Here is a 19,738-nt window from a genome sequence, read left to right as displayed (position 1 = left end):
TGTCTTTTCCTCTGAAAATGAAAGCAAAGCAGCCCGTGGCCCTGCCGAAGAGCCTGGCTTTATTGGACTCTGATGCCTGCAGTGCCCAGAGCAGGAAACACGTGACAAGGTGGCCAGCTCATGTGCGTCTGTGGTACAAGGCCACAGTGCAAAGCACGTGACCTTTAAGACCCAAATCAACATTCTTCTTTAATATTACCACTGCTAGATTTGTCTTTAATCACAATTCTTCATTGATTTTGGAATTTTAATTACCCCTAAAGGAGGCTATGAGTTTACCAGAAGTGGAGCTTGGACTTACAGAGCTTGAGTTTCATGGAGAGACAGTGGGAATGTCCAGGTCAAAGCACTATAGCCCAGACTGTGAATTTTGAAAAACAAAAATACCACTCACCTGGTACTTTAATGTACTGCAGTGATGTTTGGAATGAAGATCTTCTAAAGCACTTTCATACTTGTCTGCAAGGCTAGGATAGCGAATTGGGTCCTGAAAAGTAGAACCATTGCAGATATTTTAAATGGTTTGAATGCGCCAGAATGATTTTGGAAGGGAGGCTAGCATGAGTCTTAGCAAGCATCTCTATTCTGAAGTCTCACATGTATTAAGCACTCGCCCTATTCAGAACCCCAGAAATACAAGCAGCTCCCTGACTCAAGGACATACACTCTAAAAGGTGCATACATACTTCTTTATATTATGAATAGCCAGATGAATACGGTAGGTAACTGGCTTCCACCAGCTGTATGTTTCTTGTGATTCTCTCATATACTCTCCTAAATGATATGAAGACTTACAAACTGATCCAAAAGTAAGATAGAAGCTAAGCAAATAAAATGGAAAGGAAGAAAATACTTAAGCCAGGAAAACATCAAAGTACACCATTGCAAATAAGCGTAAAGCTGTTCCATGTTGCCTTCCAGCTGTGTAGAAAGGGGGACACAGGCTGCATCCCTGCTGCTGCCCCACAGCGGGAAGGATTCTGGTCCCCAGCAAGAATATTCCTCAGGACTGAGGGAAGTGAGCCATTTGGTTCTTTACACAAGACTGTGGACATTGTACAGCCTAGAGCTGCATGGGGGGAAAGGCTTTCAACAATACACCTGGGGGTTATTTTTCTAATTTACATAATTTTAATAGAAAATAAAACCAGCTAGGTGCCATGGCTCATGCCTGTAATTCCAGCATTTTGGGAGGCCAAGGCAGGAGGATTGCTTGAGTCCAGAAGTTCAAGACCAGCTTGGGCAACATAGTAAGACCCTGTCTTTACAAAAAAATAAAGAAACTAGCTGGGCATGGTGGTGCATGCTTATGGTCTCAGCTACTTGGGAGGCTGAGGTGGGAGGACTGCTTGAGTCCAGGAAGTTGAGGCTGCACTGCACTATATCACACCACTGTATTCCAACGTGGGTGACAGAGTGAGACCCTGTCTCAAAAAAAATTAAATAAAATCAACAGAAGCTATTATTTTTAAAGAGAGGAGGGGTATAAGACTATAAGGCAAAAGTTTTAAATTATATCACTTGAGTCACCCAGAAATTACATTAGTTTGCTACTAATTGGAGGAGTCTATAATTGGTTACCTGGTGACAATATGTCACTTATCTATGATTTCAAGTTTTCATTCTTAAAAATGTGATACTACCCTTCTGGTTCCTAGTTGCTGCCACCTACAATGAGAAGATACCCTAAAAAGCAAGGATAAGAGAGGACTGTGTCTCCTATTTAAAGTGACCATACTAACTACTATACCACAGGAAGACTATTCTTGGCTTCTAGTCTATTTTGGTCAGCTGGTTATAGCTGGGATTTGTGAGGCCAATGAGGCTCAAGTCTCCTTTGGGTCTAATGGATTTATTCAGAGATTGTTTTTTTAGTTGTGCCCTCCACAGTCAACAATCTTTTAGCTTTCATTGTTTGCCCTAAGAGAGATCAGGCAAAAGAATGCATGGACTGTCACTGCTATTATTATGACTAATACTATGGATTTCCTCTGAAGCACTAGGGACCATGTGAAGTCATTTTCCCACAATGACACATTTCACAATCATCTTGTGCAGTGGCTGCCATCGTCATCTGACAGGCTAGGGAAATGAAACTGAATCTGGAAAAGAACACTAAACACATGAAGTCAACCTCAATGTGAAGGTAATATCTCAAGAGGAAGAAATGCCCTATGGAGGGAAAACATATTCAAATCATTAGCAAGTTTTCCGAACATAATCTAGGAAAACTACCGGTCAGAAACAAAATCATTGAGTGGTGCTAAATACAAGCTTGCCCAACTCTTGGCTCTACTTGCAATTCTTCCCTAAACTCATCTCCACCCACAGACAGGCTGAGGGATGCTCAGCAAGTGCATGTGTTTCTAAAGTGGATTGTCTGTTTTATTCTACAGCTATTTGGTAGGGAGTCATTGCCTCTACTTTGGATGTCATCATAGCTCCCAGTACCGAGGAAGTTAATGTGTAACCAGTGCTGCTTACCATCTTTTTCAAAATCTGTGACACTTCCAGGTAGAACTTGAAGAGGAAGCTGATGATGAGAGTCCTCTTGAACTCCACCTTTCCACCTGGCGCCGAGCCCGAAAGGGAGACTTCCTCCAGAACAAGCCTGCAAGCTGTATCCAGCATTTCTTCATTCCAGTGCCTGGAAAGTCCAAAGAGAAAACTCCTAGCCTGACAGGGTTTATTACCCCATATCTTCACCTAATGGGTAAGACAAATAGCCACAGTTTAATACAGGAAATAAGAGTACAAGCTCTAGATCAGGCAGCCCGAGTTCAAATTGGCCCACCACTCTCAAGGTGTCTAGCCTGGGTCTCATCATGTCCTCACCTGTAAAAGGGGAACATTAGTAGAACCCAACTCACACAATGATCCAGAGAAATAAATGACAACTCATATAAAATCCATAGTCCAGGAGTAACTGACCCTCATATCACTAGGACATTTATTGCATGCCAAGTTCTGCTTTTAGCACCCTATATGTATTCACTCACTTAATCCTCTCAACTACCCTATGAGGTAGGTATGATCACCCATCTTTGACAGATGGAGAACCAAGCAAATGCCTTCAACAATTTATTATAGAACAAGCTCACATAATTGGTTTTTCATCATGGCAAATTATTCTCCCAAAATAAAGAATACAAATTGGCACTGTTGGGAGAGGGCTTCTCTCTCTCTCTCTCTTTCTCTCTCTCTCTCTCTCTCTCTCTCTCTCTCTCTCTCTCACACACACACACACACACACACACACACACACACACGCATACACACAGAGTATATAATTCCCACTTCAGAATTCACTAAAATCAAGACATATGGAAACAATAACAAAATCTTATTGGAATTCCCAGCCATTAAATAGAAAGGCATGGAACACTTTTCTTCTTGTAATCACATCTCACCACAAAAAGGGCTCCTCTAATACTTGGAGTCTAAGGACAAGTATTAGAGGAGCCCTTACCTCTAATGCCTTACCTTCCAATGAGTTTCTGGCAGGAATTCTTGGCACAGATGGTGGCTGGACCAACGCCTCCATATGAGATGGATAACTCTCTAATAATGCCATGCCCTTCTCCAAAAAAGACTCTCATTCCTGAATTGACTATCGCTAGTGCATTCTCCTGTCGCTGGGCTTGTCGGAAGGCTGACACAAATTCCAACTGAAAGAAACAGTTAAGTGGCACATGTAGAAACACTGAGCACCACCTACGCACCAGGCAGTCTGTATGTGTTGAGTGTCACCTACGCACCAGGCAGTCTGTGTATGTTGCCGTCGCCTGTGCGCTGGACAGTATGTGTGTGTTGAGTGTCACATTGATATCAGATGTGTAGCCCCCAGCATCTCCAAAAAATCAGTCTCTGCTGTTGAGGCCACCCAGTGTGTAGTTCTTTGTTATGGTAGCCCTAGCAAATAATACATCCTCTGAGGCAGGCTTGAGTATTCCCATTTTATAGATGAGGAATCCAAGGCACAGAAGGATTCAGTAATTAGTTCAGGTCTTGAAACCAGGATTCAAACCTGATTCTATCTCATGCAAAGACTCATGTGTTTTCCACTAAGTTCTATTGCAAATGTATTTTTAGGCTTTTTTCAAACCCCAAGATATAGGTAGAGGCATACTCTTCATGTCATATTTAGGGAGAAAGGCTTATGGGACAAAAACCTGTCAGAAAGTTACTTTAGAGCTTGGGGTAGGGGGAGAAAGAGCGAGAAAGGCAGAGATGAGTCTGGGAGTGGTGGCTCACACCTGTAATCCCAGCATTTTGGGAGGCTGAGACGGATGGATCACCTGAGGTCAGGAGTTCGAGACCAGCCTGGCCAACATGGCGAAACCCCGTCTCTACTAAAAATACAAAAATTAGCTGGGCATGGTGGTGTGCACCTGTAATCCCAGCTACTCAGGAGGTTGACGCAGGAGAATCACTTGAACCTGGGAGGCAGAGGTTGCAGTGAGCCAAGATCATGCTGCTGCACTCCAGCCTGGGCAACAGAGCAAGACTCGATCTAAAAAAAAATCTCCTAATTCGAGGAATGATAGGGGCATGCGTAATACAATGAAAAGGCAACTATTCACAAGTGTTAAAATAATGACCTCATACCACTTCCTGAAGTTGAGCCTTTATCTCCCCCATAAACACTTAACCCTTTTTCTTATTTCACCATATGCTGGAATAAACAAACCATAGCATCACAGGTGGAACTGGGAAATTGACGGTGGGATGTTCTCACCTTCCTTGAGTAGGGGATGTTCACTGAGACCAAGATTTCTTGAGGCTTAAGATCTGCATTAGGGCACTTGCTGAGGAACTGCTCGTTTAAAGGAATCTGTCGTTTTCCTTCTGTGGAAAGAAATGACACTTTCCCTGGAATCTGTTTGGTCTATTAAATAAACTTCCAAAACTTGGGAAGTAATTCCACCAAATACCTGAGGAAACTGGGTGTTCAGGGAAACATGTGCTCTTCCTATGCTTAGCAGGTCTTTTACCCTATAATGCATCTTGCAATGCTTCTTCTAGTCTAGGCCCCATCTCTTTTTGTTTTCCTTGCTTTCTCATCGATAAAAACATCGACTGGGCATGGTGGTTCACACCTGTAATGCTAGCATTTTGGGAGGCCGAGGCAGGTGGATCATTTGAGGTCAGGAGTTTGAGACCAGCCTGGCCAACATGGTGAAACCCCTTCTCTATTAAAAATACAAACAAATTAGCTGGGCGTGGTTGTGCACTCCTGTAGTCCCAGCTACTCAGGAAGCTGAAGCAGGAAAATCACTTGAACCTGGGAAGGAGAGGTTGCAGTGGGCTGAGGTCATGCCACTGTACTCCAGCCTGGATGACAAAGTGAGACTCTGTCTAAAAAAAATGTTTTTAAATAAAAAATAAATTTAAAAAATAGATAAAAAGATCTCACAGAGTAGCCCAGAGTTTCAGGTAGAATAGAACCTTAGCAGTCCTCTTCCTGACAACACAATTCACTTAAAGCTTTACAAGTAGGGAGTAAATATTCATATCTCTTTTGATATTCTGATCAAGTCAGTCAACAAATATTTATTGTTTATAACCAGGAACCCCACTAGGTACAGTCATGAATAAGAAATTATCTTTAATAAATTTGTATACTAGTGAGGTGTTATCTTACTTTTTTATATCTCGTTCCAACACCTGAAGAATTTTAGTTCTTTAATCAATATATTAGGAAGAGTTTAAAACTATAACAAAATAATGAAAGCTAAGAAGCTTTTGATGTCTATATTCACATCACAAAACCTGTTTCTCATAGTATGACTTTTTAAGGGGATGTTACTTAAATTGAAAACCCTGAATGTAAATCTTCCTCTTTAAGATAGTTTTGCGACCAAGCACAGTGGCTCATGCCTGTAATCCCAATACTTTGGGAGGCAGAGGTGGGTGGATCACCTGAGGTCAGTTCGAGACCAGCCTAGCCAACACAGTGAAACCACGTCTCTATTAAAAACACAAAAATTAGCTGGGCATGGTAGTGCGTGCCTGCAGTCCCAGCTACTCAGGAGGCTGAGGCAGGAGAATTGCTTGAACCCAGGAGGTAGAGGTTGCAGTGAGCCAAGATCGTGCCACTGCACTTCAGACTGGGTGACAGAGCGAGACTCCATTTCAAAAAAAAAAAAGAAAAAAAAAGATAGCTTTGTGGTTTAAATGATATGAAGAGTAAGTATTTAACAATGCAGATGATAGAAAACCAGTCCATATTTTTTAATGAAACAAAAACCCCACAAATTTATAGAGGACCAATTAGAACTTCCTAATAATTTTCAAGCAAGTTGGAAGAAGCAATAAATTAGATGTTGTGGACTTAGTTTCAAGAACAAAAATCAAGTAAATAAATATAGAATGAGGTCCAATCATTGTTCACCTGAAAAAGACCTATATGTTTCCATCAATGATAAATTAAGTATGAGCTGAAAGCACAATATGGGTGCCGCAACACTCCTGTGCCACCTGGTGAATGTCTTCAACAGAGGGACCCAATAGTTCTCAATAGCATGTAGTTCTCAGCAATAGTCAGATTACACCCGGACATTAACCAACACAAACATGTCCAGTGTAGGGTGACCAGTATGAGAAAAAAGCCCCAGAAAGACACAAGGGAAGAAAGCCTATGCTATTAAGACAAGACTCACAACATTTCCAGTATCCAGAAAAGCAGAGAAAATTATTGATATTATAGGGAAAAGTCATTTTCAAGACTGGACTTCCTGCCTCCCCAGAGAGAAAAAGGGGTAGAGAAACAGCTTAATAATCTCCAAGTCGGGGCTGTCACTTACCTTTTGATAGCAAGTTGAGGGTACAGTTACCCACAGCCAGGATGGGATTCAGATCTGAATCTGGATGCCTGCTAATGATGTGTCCCCCTAAAGACTTTTTAAAATAATGAGTTAGTTTCATTTCAGTTATATAATCATAAAAACGCAAGTGCTAAAATAAGGATTAAGTACGGCTTTGGATAACTAATTTTTTTTTTTTTGGTCTGTTCCAAAAGAATGAAAACGTCATGATTCATCAGGGAGAGTCACCAAGGGATGCCTACCAGAGTTTACTGTCATCAGATACATACAGCCATGTTCCTGATCTGGGACCCAGCCAGAGTTCCCAAATGCTTCAGGAGAGCATGGTATGTCTGTGTCTTCTCCTCTGGAAGCTTCTGGACTACGTCAGCCAAAATGTCCTTCACCTGGGCTAGGCTGAGACCAGCACCAAGGGTGAGTCCTGAAATGAAGTCATTTGTAAATAACACAGTGTGATCACTGCTGACCTGAACATGTCCATTAGACCAAAGCTACAGACATAGAATCTTTATACTGGATACATGCTGCCCTGCTTATTGGTGATGGTGGTGATGGGTAGTGATGATGTTGAAGGTAATGGTGGTAATGCAAGTAGTGGTGAGGCGGTGGTGGTAGGGATAGCAGTAAGGGGGTGGTGTGGTGATGGTGATGAAGGTGGGGGTAATGGTAGAGGTGGTACTAGTGATGTAAGTGGTGGTGATGGAGGTAATGAAGGCTGAATTCTTTGAACACTCACTCTATCAAGTATTATGTTGAATGCTTTAGATAATCTCCTTAAATCTGAACATACCTATGAGATATTAATAGCCCCATTTCACAGATGAAGAAACTGAGAGTTAAGTAACTTGCCTAAGATCTGACAGCTAATATATGCCATTGTCAAGAGTTAGATTTCAGAGGCTATACTCCAAATCCACATTTCTATTGTTTCTCATCATTGCCATTAAATCAATTTCCTCCACAGGAATAGAAAAACCAGTCTGTAAGCTGTTTAATACATAAACTTGCTACTGTGGTTTTAAACAGCAAAGACTGTGTTATATCCAGTTTTATCTTCTGTCCAGCACTTAGCACTGTATCCTTCATTGAATAGTTTTTATATTTCTCTGATATTGCAGACAGAAGTTTTTCGGTAAAAATTGAACTATTCAGACAACTAGTATTTAGATTAACTTTAGAGAATTATTCTCTGAGTCTTCCTCCAGAATGTTATCATTTTTTTTTTAAATGCTTTCTGTCCCCATTTTCTTTTTATTTTATTTTACTTTAAGTTCTGGGATACATGTGCAGAATGTGCAGGTTTATTACATAGGTATACATGTGCTATGGTGGTTTGCTGCACCTATCAACCTGTCATCTAGGTTTTAAGCCTTGCATGCATTAGGTATTTGTCCTAATGCTCTTCCTTCCCTTGCCCCCCACCCACTAACAGGCCCCGGTATGTGTTGTTCCCCTCCCTGTGTCCATGTGTTCTCATTGTTCAACTTCCACTTATAAGTAAGAACATGTGGTATTTGGTTTTCTGTTCCTGTGTTGGTTTGCTGAGAATGATGGCTTCCAGCTTCATCCATGTCCCTGCAAAGGACATGATCTCATTCTTTTTTATGGTTGCATAGTATTCCATGGTGTGTATCTGCCACATTTTCTTTATCCAGTCTATCATTGATGTGCATTTGGGTTGGTTCCAAGTCTTTGCTATTGTAAATAGTGCTGCAATAAACATAAGTGTGCATGTGTCTTTATAGTGGAATGATTTATAATCCCTTGGGTATATACTCAGTAATGGGATTGCTGGGTCAAATGTTATTTCTGATTCTAGATCCTTGAGGAATTGCCACACTGTTTTCCACAATGGTTGAACTAACTTATACCCCCACCAACAGTGTAAAAGCATTACTATTTCTCCATAGCCTTGCCAGCATTTATTGTTTCCTGACTTTTTAATAATCACCATTCTGACTGGCATGAGATGGTATCTCACTGTGGTTTTGATCTGCATTTCTCTAATGATCAGTGATGATGAACAGCACATCAAAAAGCTTATCCACCATGATCATGTTGGCTTCATCCCAGGGATGCAAAGCTGGTTCAATATATGCAAATTGATAAATGTAATCCCTCACATAAACAGAACCAGTGATGAAAATCACATGATTATCTCAATAGATGCAGAAAAGGCCTTTGATAAAATTCAACATCTCCTCATGTTAAAAACTTTCAATAAACTAGGTATTGATGGACCATATCTCAAAATAATAAGAGCTATTTGTGACAAACCTATAGCCAATATCATACTGAATGGGCAAAAGCTGGAAGGATTCCCTTTGAAAACTGGCACAAGATAAGGATGCCCTCTCTCACCACTCCTATTCAACACAGTATTGGAAGTTATGGTCAGTGCAATCAGGTAACAGAAAGAAATAAAGATATTCAAATAGGAAGAAGATGGAGTCAAATTGTCTCTGTTTGCAGATGACATGATTATATATTTAGAAAACCCCATCGTCTCAGCCCAAAAACTCCTTAAGCTGATATGCAAATTCAGCAAAGTCTCAGGATACAAAATCAACGCGCAAAAATCACAAGCATTCCTATACACCAACAATAGACAAGCGGAGAGCCAAATCATGAATGAACTCCCATTCACAATTGCTACAAAGAGAATAAAATACCTGGGAATACAATTTACAAGGAAGAACTATCAACCACTGCTTAAAGAAATCAGAGAGGACACAAACAAATGGAGAAACATTCCATGCTCATGGATAGGAAGAATCAATACCATGAATACTACCCAAAGTATAGATTCAATGCTATCTTCCCAAGTTACCACTGACTTTCTTCACAGAATTAGGGAAAAACTACTTTAAATTTCATATGGAACAAAAAAGAGCCTGTATAGCCAAGACAATCCTACGCAAAAAGAACAAAGCTGGATGCATCACATGATCTGACTTCAAACTACACTACAAGACTACAGTAACCAAAACAGCATGGTACTGGTACCAAAACAAATATATAGACCAATGGAACAGAACAAAGACCTTAGAAATAAAACCACACATCTACAACCATCTGATCTTTTACAAACCCTTCAAAAACAAGCACTGGGGAAAGAATTCCCTATTTAATAAATGGTGCTGGGAAAACTGGCTAGCCATATGCAGAAAACTGAAACTGGACCCCTTCCTTACACCTTATACAAAAATCAACTCAAGATGATTAACAATTTAAATGTAAAACCCAAAACCATAAATACCCTAAAAGAAAACCTAGGCAATACCATTCAGGACATAGGCATGGGCAAAGAATTCATGACTAAAACACTAAAAGCAATTGCAACAAAAGCCAAAATTGACAAATGGGATCTAATTAAACTAAAGAGTTTATGCATAGCAAAAGAAACTAGGATCAGAGTGAATAGGCAACCTACAGAATGCGAGAAAAATTTTGCAATCTACCCATTGACAAAGGACTGATATCCAGAATCTGCAAGGAACTTAAATAAATTCATAAGGAAAAAACAAACAACCCCATCAAAAAGTGGGCAAAGGATATGAACAGACATTCCTAAAAAGAAGACATCTATGTGGCCAACAAATATATCATTCTTATAAGAAGAGAATCTCTATGTGTATTACAATTAGGAATCATTCTTTTTCTGTTTGCTGGGCAAGGTAAATAAATTGATTAATGCATCTTAACTAAGAAAACAGGGACTTAAGAACTCACCATTATGTGTATGGTTTACAACACTCAGTTCTTCAATTCTATCAGGAGAAATTATAACTGGGTGAAAGACGCCTTTAAATTTCACTTGAGGCCCTAAAGGATAAAAAAAATCATAATAAGACTAGAATAAAGGAATTAACTGCCTTTTAAATTTGAAATTATTATTAAACTAATATCTTTAAACATATAAAAATTACGTATTTTTTTATTCATCTGTTTATTGCCAAATCACATACAGAGAGAATGGCTGGATAGATTTTCATCAAACTTGGAATACTCTGGAATTGTCAACCTTGAAACTTGGGCCATATTGCATACTCAAAATTATTTCTGGGAATTTCTAGGGGCTGCTCCTCAAGCTAAGCATACACTGGATGCAACAGGAAGACCCTGTAGCGGTTGTTTAAGTAAAACATATTATACTTATTGAGACACTGTGAGAGAGGAAACAAAGAGCAATTTCAAATTCGAGGCCCAGATTAGTCCCCAAATGGAAAGACAGGACAGCTGTCACTGGAGCTGCTGCTGCTGGTTTGCTACGGAGCAAGCCCCTTGGGTGCAACTCTTCACACTGCTCCAATAAGAGGCAAGATGAATCTACTTAATAATAGTTAGAAAGTCTCTTGAGCAATGCTCAGGAAGTCTAGCCCAAATGATTAAAAATGCTATTTCAGACTGCTTTTCCTGAGAACACATGTATATGGAGTTACCGGCCCATTCTGGCCCCATCCCAAGTCCTTTTCCTCAATTTCCCTATAAGAAATCCGGGGGTTCTACATACCCACAGAGGTGTTTCCCATGATGACAGGGGCCTGGGGATACTTGAATTTAAATTCCAGCAGTTCCTTCAGGGTCACGGGGGAAAACCACATCATTCTCTCACTGCCAAACACCCTGGTCCTTTGCGGCTGTTTCTCAGCCATTATCTATTGAAAAAGCAACAGGGATTCAAGGTACCCAGTGGTGCCATCTCCACCTGTTTCCACTCAACCATTAGCATTGTAGAAACAGAAGGAGAAAATACATATCTTCTAAAAAAGAAAGTACCAAGTGACCTAAAAGTAGAGCTTTACAAGGAATTAGAATTCAGAATAAAAGTACAATGGTTCTTTACTCCTGGGAACTGCTTCGTCTGTCTCCCTTTGGTGCTCTTATGCCTCAAAGAACATCATTTTAATGTTTGCAAAGATAGTAACATGCTGAATCTTGTTAAATCATTCTATGGAGGAATAAACTTCAGCAAAAGTGAAAGTAGGAAACATGTCTACATCTATTGCGATTTCACGATTTCATAGATGCTATCTGCTGCCTCTTACAGTCAACTCAGCTGTCCCCCATGGTGACCCCAGCCCCATTCCTCCTCCTCTTCCTCAGTCCATACTCTTTAGACCTTACTTATTTGCTAATCAGCTTTTGAGAGAACCCATAAACAAATATCCTTCGTGATATTTCACCATGAATTCTTCTAGGATGAGCTCAACATTGCTTTACCTACCATTAGCTCAGGAGGAAATATCAGTTCCTGGGTTGGATCCAATGGCAGAAACTCCTCTTCTGCGAAGAGTTTTGGACTTGTCTGAAAAAGAGAACGTATCAGAAATTACCGTTATCGAGCAACTTTAAAATCCTTTGTGGAATAAGGTCAAAAGATATAGACACATGGTCAGATACAGCAAACCAACAAAAAAGTCCACTAGTCAGCCACAATCCCTGAGCTCCAGACCAAAGGCTCTAACACAAACCCGGTCATCGGTAACTCAGTGCTGATGCCAACGGGCCTCTGGAGGCCTCAACTCCCTGCACGTTCTCTTTGGAGTCTGGGGACAGTAGAAGAGGCGGCAGCAGCAGCGGACAGCTGGAACAAGAACGGCTCCCTGAACCTCTCCTGAATCTACTTGCTCTACTTGTTCTTTCATTTTCATGACATCTCCACTTTACTTCTGACCCTTGAAAAATAACTTGAGAAAATGCTTTTAAAAACTAAGAGACACTAAGGAACCAACATGTTTTCCCTCCTGTAGATAACTGTATTTAAATGGGAATAATATCTGGAATGAGGACAAAGTTGCTATGATATAATTTTTTTTATAGTGATGGAGTGAGAATGGGAGAGGGCAAATGTTGACATACCACAAATTAGTCAACTTGGGTAGCCATTTATTCTTCCTAAGAGTGTGTTGGCTCCTGTTCATGTCCTGAGAAAGCCTTACAAAAGCTTTACATTTCACTGACCTTACTTCCTTCCTCGAATTCTGGCAATCCATTGATTCCTTGATCCAAACAGCAAACCCCATTTTCTTTACTTTGACAGCAGCCCGAAGTCTAGTGGACAAAAACCAAATCACTAGGAATTTATTATTACTTCTACTAAGTAGTAAATAAAGCAGGTGACTACCAGTTGAAACGTAATGCCGAATCAATATCGTTAGATGCCATGAAAGAGAGCCATTTGTACTTAAACATATTCAAACCGACTTTAATGAAAAACCCCAGCTTATAGGAAATTTTGAATAGCAGTGATTACTAAATAAGTTAAAAGACATAAAGATCTTATAACTAAGTGTGGCACATAGCATTAAATAGCAAATTTAGCAATATAAATTAGTTAATATTATTAGTATTTTAAATATTAATAATAAATATTAATAGGTATTGTTATTGTCATCACTGTTCTTATCTATGATATACTGAATTCATTGTTTAGCTTCCAAAGGGCAATCTTATATCCTTCATTTCAACTTTGTTTGTTCATTTATTCATTCAACAAATATTGAGTAGCTACTCAATGACTGTATGGTGACTGGACCCGGAGACATACAGCCTCTACTGTGAAGCAGCCCACAGTCTGGTGAAGAGATGGGATAGCAAATGATCAGTTGCACCACATTGTGACCAAAGCTGTGACGGGACATGCGTATACCCATCGTATGTTCGCAGAGGGCTATAGGAACACCAGGCCAGGGTACCTGACCCAGGCAAAGAGGTCAGGAAAGACCTCCTGGAAGCAATGACACACAGCCAGTGTGTCAAAATGCTCGGGTGTTCATTATGTGACCACCAAGGCAAGCTCAATGAATGAGGGTAAGTGCCCTGCTCAAGATCAAATAACAAATAGCGGCTAGAAACCTGGAGATAAGAAGTAGCCGTGTATTAGCACGATGCTGCCCCTCTAATCACTGACAATCCCTACCATTTCGTTTCACAGGGGAAAGCATACTCAAACATGTGGTCCTTTCCACTTACTTCACAGAAAGTCTTGCATGCATCAATTATGGGCCTGTATCCAGTGCAACGGCACAGGTTACCTGAAGGAGAAAAACACAGCTCTGTTAGCCAAGTGACCCAGATAGAGGCACAGTCTACCAGGAGTGTGATGGAAATAAGGACCCTATTACAGAGGAAAGCTCTGTTTGCCATTTTACGCCACCTAATCTACAAAGTCAGATCTTTTCAACAGCGACTTGGGATATTTCGTTAAAAATCTTGAGGCAGATTTTAAAAGTTCAGGTATTTGTACTTTCTCCTGTAAAGTTGTTATGCCTTCTGCTTGTGACAGGTGCTCAAACAACACAGTAATTTCAAGCCAAAAACTTGCTCTACAGTCACATTCAAGAGCTAAACCTTATTTTTAAAACTATTTATTTATTTATTTATTTATTTATTTATTTTGAGACAGGGTTTCATTCTGTCACCCAGGCTGCAGGTGTAGTGGTGCAGTCTCAGCTCGCTGCAGCTTCCACCTCTTGGGTTCAAGCAATTCTCTTGCCTCAGCCTCCTGAGTAGCTGGGACTACAGGTGTGCACCACCAGGTCAGGCTAATTTTTGTACTGATAGTAGAGATGGGGTTTCACCATTTTGGCCAGGCTGGTCTCAAAATTCCTGACCTCAGGTGATCCACCCACCTCGGCCTCCCAAAATGTTGGGGTTACAGGCATGAGCCACTGTGCTTGGCCAGCCTAATAATTTTTTTTAAAGTAGAATCCATTTTATTGAGCTGTTATTGACATACAAAAAGTTGTACAACTTGGTAAATTTGGAGATAAGTCTTACACCCATGAAACAATCACCACAGTCAATGTTATAAACATATCTATCACCTCTAAGTTCCCTCCCACCATTTATTTATTCATTTATTTTGTGATTACTATAACATCTGACCTTTTAGCAAATGTTTGAGTATACAGTACAGTGTTAACTATAAGCATTATGCTGTACAGTATCTCTAGGACTTACTCATTTTGCATAACTGAAACGTTTTACCTTTGACTAATACATCTTTATTTTCCCGTTCCCCAGGCCCTGGTAACCACCATTCTATTCTCTGCTTCTATGAGTTTGACTACTTTAGATTCCTCATGTAAGTGGGATCATGTAGTATTTATTCTTCTGTGCCTGGCTTATTTCACTCAGCAGAATGTCCTCCAGGTTCATTCATGTTGTTGCAAATGGCAAGCTATACTTCTTTTTCTAAGGAAAAAAACCCCTCATTTTTAACACTTACTGTGACAAAAGAGAAAAAAAAAAAAAAAGCACTCTAAGCTTCAGCCGATAGAAAGATCAAAGTTATTATATGGCAGCAAAGGTAGTTATTGAACTGTGAAAGCAGTTGGGCACATTATTTATTTATAATAAATCATTAGGCCAGCGTTTCTCTCACAGTGTGGTCCAGTGTTCCTCCTCCACCCCTAAACCTTAAGTCTTATTTTAAAAACAATATTACTGAGTCAAACTCTCTAGGGGTGGGTCCCAGGATTCTTCATTACCCACAAATTCTCATGTATGATCTAAGAACCCTGAAATCTGAGAACCCCTTATTACTTTTTTACATCATAAACAGCCATGAAATCAAATTCATGATAAGATCTACAGGAAATCAGGCAGAAGACAGTTTATGAGCAATGTCTCTCCTTCCTACGTCCATTTGTTTTGGTTTTCACCGGAAAATTTTTGCAGAGTAAGTGTACATATGAGCTTTAGGCTCATTTTCTCTAGCAGAGAAAGGAGGTCTTCAGGAGGCCTGAGACAAAGACAAACGCAGCCATGGAGAACTTCACCAGAAATAGGACTTGAGAGGGCATCACTTAAAAAACTTGTTTAGAATCTTGTTGATGAGGATATCCCTCCGCCACATACACACTGAGCTCTTGAACTTGACAAAAACGCTCTAGGGTGGATAGAGACAGTTCTTTGCAATAAGCATCGAGATCTCAGTCTCTGACTTTATGCTGTATCCATCAGCAGCCCTCTGATGCTGAATATGGTCCTGAAAGCACCCACTTACCCAGTAGGGAGAGTGGTGACGGAGCAGCACGTGGAGATAACAGGACTATTCCCAAGGGCTGATGAATAACTGGCTTTTTAATGATTATAAAAACAAAAGGGACTTCAGAAATACATCAGCCAAATGCAATGTGTGGGTCTGGTTTGAATCCTGATTTGAACAAACCAGCTCTTCCACTTATTGGGGATGTAACTTTGAACAAATCACTCTCCCCAAACCTCAGTTTCTCCATTTATGAAATAGAGATAACAATAGTATCTGTCTTATAAATTTTTTGTGAGGATCAAATGAGATAATCTTCAAATAGTATTTAATGCAGTGTGTGGCACATGAAAGGTATCCAATATTAGCTGTTGTTATCATTATCATCATCGTGAAAAAATAAAAGCCTGCAGGGAGGCTGAGGCATGAGAATCGCTTGAATCTGGGAGGCAGAGGTTGCAGTGGAGCCAAGATCGTGCCACTGCACTCCAGCCTGGGCAACAGAGTGAGACTCTGTCTCTAAGTAAATAAATAAATAAATATTAAAAAATAAAAGCATGCTCATATAACCTACCACCAAGGGCATCAGTTAACTGATCCAGAGTGGGCTCCGGGTGGTTCCTGAGCAGCGTGTAGATGGACATCACCATCCCGGGTGTGCAGAAGCCACACTGGGTTCCGTGACACTTGGCGATCCTCTCCTGGAAGCACAGGAAGGGTTAGAAATGCAGAATCTTGGGCCCCATCCCAGGCCTAGTGAATTGGAGCCTGCATTCTAGCAAGATCCCCAGGTGATTTGTCTGTGTGTTAAGATTGCAGTAGAGTCCCCTGAGAGCCCTTCTCATCCCAGGCACCTCCCTTCCGAGGGCTGGGTTGTAGTGAGGTTGGGCCTCATCTGCTTTTGAGCTTCACTTAAGGCAGTGGTTGCCACTTTTGAGAATCACCAGGAGAGTGTTAAGATTTCAAGCCCCACACAGCACCACAAACCAACTGACAGAGTCTCTGGGAATGGGGCACAGGCATACATCTTTTAAAGATTCCCAGATGGTTGATTTCAATGTGCAGTTGTGGTTGTGAATTACTGAGATGAAGGAAATCCTTCAGAGAAATAAACCAAATTACACTCAAGTTGAGAAGTGAAAAAAAATGAAAAATAAAATAAAATGCTTTTATTACCTTTCCCTCCCTCTAGCATTTTTGCTTTGGAGTCTAACTTCTAAGGTTCAAGTCGATTTTGGAAGCTGTCTTCTGGCAACATTGGAACAATGGGAGTCCCACGTCAACAAGGAAATGAAAGGGTATTGTATGCCTGTGTATGACCAGGTCTCACATGGGCATCCAGGCAGAATTTTCCTCCTCTAGTTAATGATATTTCATCATGATCCAGGCAAAATTCTCTCCCTCTAGGTAATGATCTTTCAAATAAATAGAACCCAAGATTCCTTCAAATCTAGAAAATTTGAACTTGGGTCATTTTCTATGTTGCTCCTATCTTTTCCTTCTTCTATCTTTCCTCATATTTGATCTTCATTAACTTTGATAAAAACAAGTAAAAATGGCTTTTTTTTGTTTTGTTTTTTGTTTTTTTTGAGACAGAGTCTCACTCTGTGGCCATGCTGGAGTGCAGTGGCACGATCTTGGCTCACTACAACCTCCACCTCCCGGGTTCAAGTGATTCTGTTTCAGCCTCCTGAGTAGCTGGGACTACAGGTACACACCACCACGCCCAGTTAATTTTTGTAGTTTTAGTAGAGACAAGGTTTCACCATGTTGGCCAGGATGGTCTCGATCTCTCGACCTCATGATCCACCCACCTCAGCCTCCCAAAGTGCTGGGATTATAGGTATGAGCCACTGCGCCCAGCCTAGAAATGGCATTCTTATGGACAATATATACATAAAGAGTCAGGTGTCTGAAGATGCTTTTTTACTTGAGGCTAAAACTCTAACAAGGTGCTTCTTTAGGAGAAAAGCCAAAATACGTATTGGCAACTCCTATCATCTGTCTTCCAAACAAGCTCTAAGTATAATAAAGCTTTTTGGTAGCTGAGATTTTCACTCAGCCTTAAGATGATGTTATTTTCCACTTTATTTAAAAAAAAAACACAATAAAATTATATCCCTCAATGCACATGGCTCTTCTTTCTCTTTCTTCCTTCATTCTTTCTTTCCTTCCATCCCTTCCTTTCTTCCTTCCCTCCCTCGTCTCTCCTGCTCTCTCCTTCTCTTTCTTACGAGAGGGTCTCACTCAGTCACCCAGGCTGAAGTACAGGGTGCAGTCATGGTTTACTGCTGCCTCAACCTCCCAGGCTCAAGTGATTCTCTCACCTCAGCACCCCTGAGTAGCTAGGACTACAGGTGCTCACCACCACACCAGGCTAATTTTTGTACTTTTGTAGAGACATGTTTCTCCATGTTGCCTAAGCTGGTCTCAAACTCCTGGGCTCAAGCAATCCACCTGCCTTGGCCTCCCAAAGTGTTGGGATTACAGGTGCGAGCCACTGTACCCGGCTTTTGTTTCTTTATGAGTTTAGAAGATGTCAAATAGGTCCCATCTAATTAGAACACAGAAAACAAACCCACAAATGTCAGGGCATTCTTAGAGAAGAAAAAGTGTTCTAGTCTTCCAAAAGCATCTTTCCAAGAAGTTAGTTAAAGACACTCACATATCCCAATACGCCAGGCTTCACTCTTGTTCCCAGCTAGGTTGTATCTGTTAGAGTGGCCAAGGCAGCAGGCCCCAGGCTGCTCCACTCTCTTAATCTCAGGGACTCAATGTCATGAGGTTTCTAAAGCACAGAAACCCTATAAAGAAGAGGCACATCCTCACCTGAACAGGATGAATTCTGGTGTGGGTGCTTCCTATGCCTTCTACTGTGGTGACGGCAGTACCATACAGAGAACAGATGGGAATCAGACAGGCATTGGCTGGGTGATGCCTTCAGAATGCAAAAGAAAAGCACAAATTACAAATTATGTCACATCCAGTGGGAAAGGGGCCAGGCATTCATTGAGCTTCTCCACTGTGGCAGGTTTTTGTATAATGTCCCCAGGTTTTACACATACATTTCCTCCTTAGCTTAGGCCCATTTTACAGAAGTGGAATCTGAGGATCAGAGTGATTTACTCAGGGTCACAGCCAGAGTGTCAGAGGCAGGATTAAAATTAGGCCTCCTAATTCTAATTCCAGAATGGTGTCTACTTATCAAAAACTGTCACAACTTTGATAGTTTTTGCTCGAATGAGGGGTTGACATTCTCTAGTCACAGGTAACCACCCACCTATGGCAGGCCAGGTCTCCATTAGCAACCAGAGAAGCCAGCCTTCACCAACACCTAACTGTCATGCTGATGAATGCATAAGTTAAACATTAAAGAACTGGAGAAACTGGTGCCTTAGTACAAAGGCCAGAATGTAAAAACAAGGCCATTAAGAGCCTACCTGGGCTTCCTCAGAACTTAGAGTTCTATTAAAATAATGGAGACATTCTTATACACTTTGTACACCTTGTACCAGGATCCACTTTAGATGAAGTCATTCTTCCAAGGCTCTGAAGTAATTGTCTAGACCCCAGGCCCTAGTTAAAGATTAGATAGAGTGAAACATTTTGGCTTTCGGCTTGTAGGTACACTGAATGCATATAAGCACTAGGAAAAATCTGGTAACGTTTAGTTGGTCTGGTGAGTTACTTCGACCTTCTCCCTATAACTGGTTGCAGAAACAAACTCTCTTCTTTCCCAGTCTGTCTGCTTCTTGTTTTTAGACCACAAGAACAAGCAGCCAGACCTCATTTGTCTGGGAACACACCCACCTAAAGCTCATTGCATCTTTCAGATAGATGCTAGGCCAGGGGTTGGTTAAGCAATAAAGTAAAAGTGATACCAAGCTTCAGAAGAAGAAACAGAGTGTGGGATCCA

The 19,738-nt window shown here is 40.8% G+C and overlaps 1 protein-coding gene across 2 annotated transcripts in view; it reads right to left on the bottom strand.

Moving 5' to 3' along the window:
• Positions 1 to 19,738, bottom strand: part of AOX1 (aldehyde oxidase 1) — an 87,895-nt gene that overhangs the window by 56,055 nt on the left and 12,102 nt on the right. For both annotated transcript variants that reach the window (XM_045368349.2, XM_065525859.1), the window contains exons 4-16: positions 18,652 to 18,760; positions 16,397 to 16,523; positions 13,803 to 13,864; positions 12,792 to 12,881; positions 12,055 to 12,135; positions 11,341 to 11,485; positions 10,560 to 10,652; positions 7,097 to 7,248; positions 6,807 to 6,900; positions 4,739 to 4,848; positions 3,484 to 3,668; positions 2,485 to 2,647; positions 395 to 487 (exon numbers count right to left, since the gene is read on the bottom strand). In XM_045368349.2, the coding sequence (XP_045224284.2) occupies positions 395 to 487; positions 2,485 to 2,647; positions 3,484 to 3,668; positions 4,739 to 4,848; positions 6,807 to 6,900; positions 7,097 to 7,248; positions 10,560 to 10,652; positions 11,341 to 11,485; positions 12,055 to 12,135; positions 12,792 to 12,881; positions 13,803 to 13,864; positions 16,397 to 16,523; positions 18,652 to 18,760 (1,504 nt within the window). The remainder of the gene's footprint in view (positions 1 to 394; positions 488 to 2,484; positions 2,648 to 3,483; positions 3,669 to 4,738; positions 4,849 to 6,806; positions 6,901 to 7,096; positions 7,249 to 10,559; positions 10,653 to 11,340; positions 11,486 to 12,054; positions 12,136 to 12,791; positions 12,882 to 13,802; positions 13,865 to 16,396; positions 16,524 to 18,651; positions 18,761 to 19,738) is intronic.

This window comes from Macaca fascicularis, chromosome 12 (assembly GCF_037993035.2).
Source record: "Macaca fascicularis isolate 582-1 chromosome 12, T2T-MFA8v1.1".
Classification (NCBI taxonomy): domain Eukaryota; kingdom Metazoa; phylum Chordata; class Mammalia; order Primates; family Cercopithecidae; genus Macaca; species Macaca fascicularis.
The sequence above is the reverse complement of the archived record's forward strand: the minus strand, read 5'-3'. Positions and strand labels throughout refer to the sequence as shown.